The sequence below is a fragment of the Opisthorchis viverrini genome (assembly GCF_000715545.1).
Source record: "Opisthorchis viverrini unplaced genomic scaffold opera_v5_49, whole genome shotgun sequence".
NCBI lineage: Eukaryota > Metazoa > Platyhelminthes > Trematoda > Opisthorchiida > Opisthorchiidae > Opisthorchis > Opisthorchis viverrini.
The window spans coordinates 1,114,830-1,120,829 of NW_008751705.1; the positions used below are offsets into that span (position 1 = coordinate 1,114,830).

General features: G+C 44.6%; 1 protein-coding gene across 1 annotated transcript in view; it reads left to right on the forward strand.

Annotated features, from left to right (window-relative positions):
- Nucleotides 1-6,000, forward strand: part of T265_03433 (hypothetical protein) — a gene marked incomplete at both ends in the record, with an annotated part of 36,044 nt that overhangs the window by 22,108 nt on the left and 7,936 nt on the right. Inside the window, 2 exons of the mRNA XM_009167917.1 lie at nucleotides 3,643-3,744; nucleotides 4,223-4,357. Of these exons, the coding sequence (XP_009166181.1) occupies nucleotides 3,643-3,744; nucleotides 4,223-4,357 (237 nt within the window). The remainder of the gene's footprint in view (nucleotides 1-3,642; nucleotides 3,745-4,222; nucleotides 4,358-6,000) is intronic.

A 6,000-nucleotide genomic window follows, 5' to 3' on the forward strand; every position in this document is an offset into this window, starting at 1 on the left:
AATCTTATCGGAGCCACTGATTTGAAACTCCACTCCAACAAAGTTTATGTAACCTGTTCACCTTTACTAATGATGTAAGATAATCTCGCTTGACTTACGATCTGTGTGATTTACGTGTTGGGACCTTGCAGACTAACCAGCGACGTTAACGCACTAAAGCACCAGATGTTTAGAAAAAACCTGTCCTAGATTGAGGGTTGTACAAACTTGAATTACCGCGTCATTTATCATTTATTGTCGAGTTGAAATCCTAACGAACAGTGTTGGAGAATCTCCTAGCCGGGAGCTTTAGGCGGTGTAAGTTGGTGAATAGGCTCACTACATAACGCAGATGAGCAACTTGGTTGGCTTGAGGAACAAATACTACTATATGGTTGAAAAGTCGAGTGATGGGACATCGAAGGAAGCATAGCCGTCAGCCCATGGCTTACTCTCCAGATACTCTCAGTGAAAAATCTACTGCCAACTTTTGGTTTATTCACTAACGATATCTGCCACTGACAATAATCATTCAGTTGTAACACCCTTTCAGTGCCTAGCTTCCATGCCACCCGAAGGAAGCATGAGGGCAGAGATACTGTCAGGTTGCCCAAGCCTAGACAGGGGAAGTCGAGAGGCGGAGGTCGGGTTCGAACCACGGAACTTCCGGTCAGTAAATTAGCGCTCTAACCACTTGAGCCATCTCGCTCCCCGATGGGACATCAAAAATTGCTACTTCTCGACAGAAGATGAAAGTTAATGGTAGTGTCGTGGTTTGGTCACTAGATGTGGGCGAGATGGCTCAGCGCTTAGAGCGCTAATTTAATGACCGGAAAGTTCGTGTTTCGAACCCGACCTCTGCCTCGACTTCCCCTGTCTAGATTTGGGCAACCTGGCACTATCCCAGCCGTCGTGCTTCCTTCCGGCCACGGAAAGGGTGCTGCAGCTGAGCGGCCAATGAATGTTAGCACCCAGCTCACGCGTTCCACAGTACAAGGAAATTAGAATGAGGCAGAATTTACGTTTGCTGAGATTTGCTCATCTGTTTCACCTCATTTAGGCTTTTCTCGTGTAGGTAAAAATACTATCGGTATTGCGTACCGTTTTCTAAACTTCACTTGCTCCTCCTTATTAATGAGATTTTGATAGACTCGTTGATGCGCCCTGTACTTTATGGTCTTATTTTGCAACGCTCAGCTGATCTTTTGCACTTTACCGGCACTCTCAGCTGTGTACTAGTATTCGGTGCCATGTTACCCTCATTCTGTTGAGATAATCGTGGATTCTGCAATTATACCGTGAACAACTTTACTCTTTCGACATGGTTTAGCAAACCGGATGGTGACCTGTAACTTGTATTAAGACGACACTTATGCTTCACTCACTAACACATACAGTGAAACCTACCCATAGCGTGCCTACGTGAACCAACTTCTTCAGTGAAAATTTTCGTTTGATCGCGTTACTCCTACCGTGAGCCTCAAATATTATGACACCAAACAGCTTGCATGCATCTGTCCCACTGTAAAGATACATCACATCATTCCTAGAGTTTTTCGTAACTAGTTTGCAGGCCAATTTCTGTCTGAATTATTCGTCTGGCAAACGTCAACAAATTCCACAATGTTCTAGTCCATTGGAGTGCAACCCAGTAAATTCTGACCGTTGTTCAACTGCAACGTCTTGGACACTGTGTTTGGAAGGATGCAAAAACAGGCATATATCCTGCTTCGTTTTATCAAGTTCAGGAATTTTCTTGGTAACTAATGCACTGTTTTCACGTGAAAAAGAGCATTTCTGAATTCTGTAGAGGGAAATGTTGCTAGTTCAGGTAGTGTAGATGGTTGTTGGCTTGTTTGCTGAGCTGGGCAATTGGATTGCAAACGTTTCATAACCAATTGAGGTGGCACTATCCGTGCGTTGTTAGGGAGCGTAGTGGTGCATAGCGGTGCGTTGGTGGTTGTGCCTCGGAATTTCCTGTCAGGATTTAATAATGAAATGCGCAGCATTGTCAACTTCCGGTGGTTCCTCATTCAGTGACAGTTTCCCTCTAGCGATATGATGCCATACCAATTGGCAGTCGCTAATTCTATTGCCTGAAGTGTTGGTTGGTGTTGGCAAATCCGCAATGAGACAGTTAGGAAGCGAGTGTTCGGTGGTGCAGCGGGGACTTCTATCGAAGATTGTGTTCAACACCAGAAGCCGCGTTGGTTAGTCTATGAATTGCACATGCCGAACCATCCTTTGCCGAAAATGGACTGCTGCTTTCCGTACCCAATTCAGAGAGGTGTCCAACCCTTGACCCGGAGGGTTATGAAGGAGATGACGAAAAGTCTGGCAGGTGTTAGTGCGGTTCGCCTTCCAGGATGGGAACCGAAAGATTCCCACTGTTGCGGATTGGAAGCGCTGCAAGATACGACTCTTAGTTGATGTCAACGGCGCTCTTGTTGTCAGTTTATATCCAGATTGTCTGTCTGAGTGTCTGGAGTTGTAGGCACCATAGAATGATAGTCTTAGGCTTTCAAATAAATCATGGTTGTATGGCAGCTAATCATAAGTTTTGAACACTGATTTCATACTGATGTTTGAGGTTTCATCTTCAAGTGGTAGGTGATCAACACCAGAAAAAACACTTGGCGAAAGCAGACGGCTTTGATTTCTCCTGAGAAGCGTATCGGCTTGACTTCCGAGTTAGTACATTCAGGACCTGATTTGTAGCAGAATTGAATTGAACTGAATTGCGCAGAAATCAGAATCACACTTTTCAGGAAAATTCAGGGGTTGTGCAGTTTTGGATGTAGTTCACCGCAATGAAACATTATAGACATGGAACACCGTGAATCGCCAATGACGGAGGGCTGCCTTCTCTACCGACCGTGATCGGTTTCAGTTGAGGTTCACCTGTCAGACTGTGCCTTTCCCCGGGTTTTGTTTTTCACATTTAATATTACATTCAGAATTGACGCTAGGATGAATGTCCGTATTCGAGAAGTTTTTTGGTACTATTCTGCCACCGGAATTTAACGGCCAGTTCGGCTATTTCCGACACTGTTTGCAACACTTTGATGTCTCTAAACGTCTGACACTTTCGAATACAATGTCTCTTTCATGACGCTGTTCGTGTGCCATCCTTGCTGTGCACTGTCCTTTCAACTAGCCCTTATCCTGTGATACAAATTATCTAGCGCACACAATCACCAGCAGCGCAAAAGATCTACTGTAGATGGACATTATGGTAGGTCATCTATGCCAACTGTTTACTTTTATGCTACAATCAAAGTCGTTTGGAAACAATAAACCCCCGTATGCTGGTTACGTGTTCAGAATTGATCAATTTTCCTTCGACGGGTTCTCTGTTTTTTGAAAGCAAGGAAAAATGGTTTCAAATTCGATCCCATGTGGGCTGGGCCTTAGTTTGATGACCATTGATTCGCTTTTCCCAACTCTCAAGTGTTAATTTTGGTGTTTCATACTTCCTCTTCACTGTGTTAACAAGGTTGTCATTGATAGGTGGATTTCGAGCCGTTGTACTACGAAGCTTAACCCTTTAAGAGCCGCTTGGCATGTGCTTGAATGTTGGTAAGATGGTGGTTTGTATGCACTTTTTTCAATAGAAAATTTTCACATCATCTAATCAGCATACCACCGTGTTCTTTCCGTTAGATCCATGGTCTAGCTTTCTGGTTTGACGTTGGTTTCCTCGGATCTCAACAGGAAGTGTGGCTGTCGACCTCCCCAACCGAACCACTGACCCACTGGTATCAGGTAGGTACATACGCAGACTGAGCACGACTAGAGGCGAGTGAACTACCGAGTATGTAAGCTTTCACTCCTTACACTGGAAGGTCATCTAGTCCTGTTTCTAGTTTTCTCTTATGATCGTTATGACTCACGCCTGTGACGGATTTGGGCCTAATGGTTCGAAAGTTTGGGTGAAATACGTATCTTCTACTTAGCATGGTTTCCTTTCTACACGATAACTCTTTTGTCCTGATCCAATTCTATTGATTCTCTACCTGGTCACCTCTGTGCACCGTAAGGTATGTGTGAGAACACCGCATGCCGTTTGAATGGCATGCGTTATTATTACGCATTGGCTGATGGTCGCATACCATTTTCAAACAATGTCTAGCAGGTTAACTTTTCTCTCAGGCTACTTCCTGATATGCCAGCTACTTTTGTTCATGAGAATACTACACTTTCTCACATTGCTTTGACCTTCGTGTTTCACTCCCTTCTGTAGGTTCGCTGCTTGCTCGGCACGCCGCTGTTCGTCCAACAGGGACAAGCTTTGAATGGTCACGTATCCATGCAGGCCAATTCAAGACAGTCCTATGACGTGCAAATCGAGCTCATTGTGCCAGGAAGTCAGACCAGGGTAAATCAACGTCTTTCAAACCCTTGTTCGCCCCTTCCATCTGTCCTTCAATCCGTCGATGTATTCACAATTCTAATTTTTAAAAATCGTTTAGCTGTAGCACGCTTTAGGTACCTAGCTGCCATGCACGTGCCTGGGGAAAGCACAAGGGCTGAGATACTGCCAGGTTGCACAGGCTTAGACAGGGAAGTCAAGAGGCAGAGTTTGGGTTCGAACTACGGTTTCCCCGGTTAGTAAATTTGCGCTCCAACCAATAGGGTCATCTCGCCCCCTCAGTAGGCAATTTATGTACACTAAACCACAGGGATTGTTGCTGGAGTCAACAAACAATAGTTCTCTTTTGGGGCAGTGAACTTCCAACAAATTTTGATGATATTGATTGGTGCTATTGATTTCTTGCATTAATTGCTCGAAAAAGCGCAGAGTTTAGAATACGCATTATCGAGCGAAAGTCATTGATTCTATGACTTTTCGTATGTTCTCTAATTTTGGACAACCTGGCGGTTCATCAACGTTTTGCGTTCTCTGCTTTAATGGAACATGGCTTGCTTTGACTTTTTTTTATACTATCTGGCTCTCGCCATTTTTTGAAGTTTAGCTAATCGAAAAGTAATTTAGTGAACTCACTGGGTCATAGTACCCCTTCATTTGACCGATGAACCCTATCTATTAACCGGGCATCTGAATTGCCACTGGATTTTTCTTGGGTCTTGCTATTCGCGAAAGCATATGCCGCGCTGTGACGTGGTATTATTGCATTTGTTTCGAAAACTATCACTTGTCATGAATCTGCGTCAATCGAGACAACACATGTGAACAGTAGCCGTAGTCTTTCTCTTTTACGACTTTCGAGCCTTGTCTTGTAGATCCACCTGCGCATTGTCTTTGGGTGATACAGAGTTCGAAATCTAGGTGCCTAAAGTTAGTGAACCAATCTCGGTAGAGTAGTAAATAAACTTAACCCTGGAACTACCAGAATCTTGCCAGCTGTTTTGAGGAAATGCCCGCGATCTCCTTAGCCCCCTCAAAAAAATTAGAATGAAGTAGACCACTTTTGGGAAGATGCAGGGTTTAATCGAATTAGGTCTGAAGTTAGTGATACCACTAGGTCATACGAAACCCAAAAATGGGACTGAAGAGTCTAGTCTTTCTGGAGAACGCGCTACGCCGAATCATCTGCCGTGTGGTGCTTCACCACACGTCTCTTTTGGAGGAATTTTCACGATTGATGCTTTGTTCCACATTGATGCGAAGTGGTTGTTCTCTGTCAGAAGAGGTACACCTGACTGACTGGGATCCTTCTTGCACGTGGTTGAAGGCTTGGGATTCGACATGTAACCCAATAAGGGGTATGCAATCCCTGAGTCATTCCGTTAACCGAATCTGTGTCTACTCAATGGTTGGTATGTACAGAAATCCGTTTCCAGGAGAAGCTGGTTCCGCCATTAAACTGTTTCGTTTGGACACGGTACTTGGGTGCTTATGTTCCCATGCCGTCCACAATACATGGACGCCCCTCGATACTGATCGTTTTCCTTGAAGCCTCTTGGGGTGGTGGCTTCTACCCACCTCCCACTTTTCAGCGTTATGGTTCAGATGGCTTAGTTGTTCTACAGCGACTGGTTACTGTGACAAACTGGTTC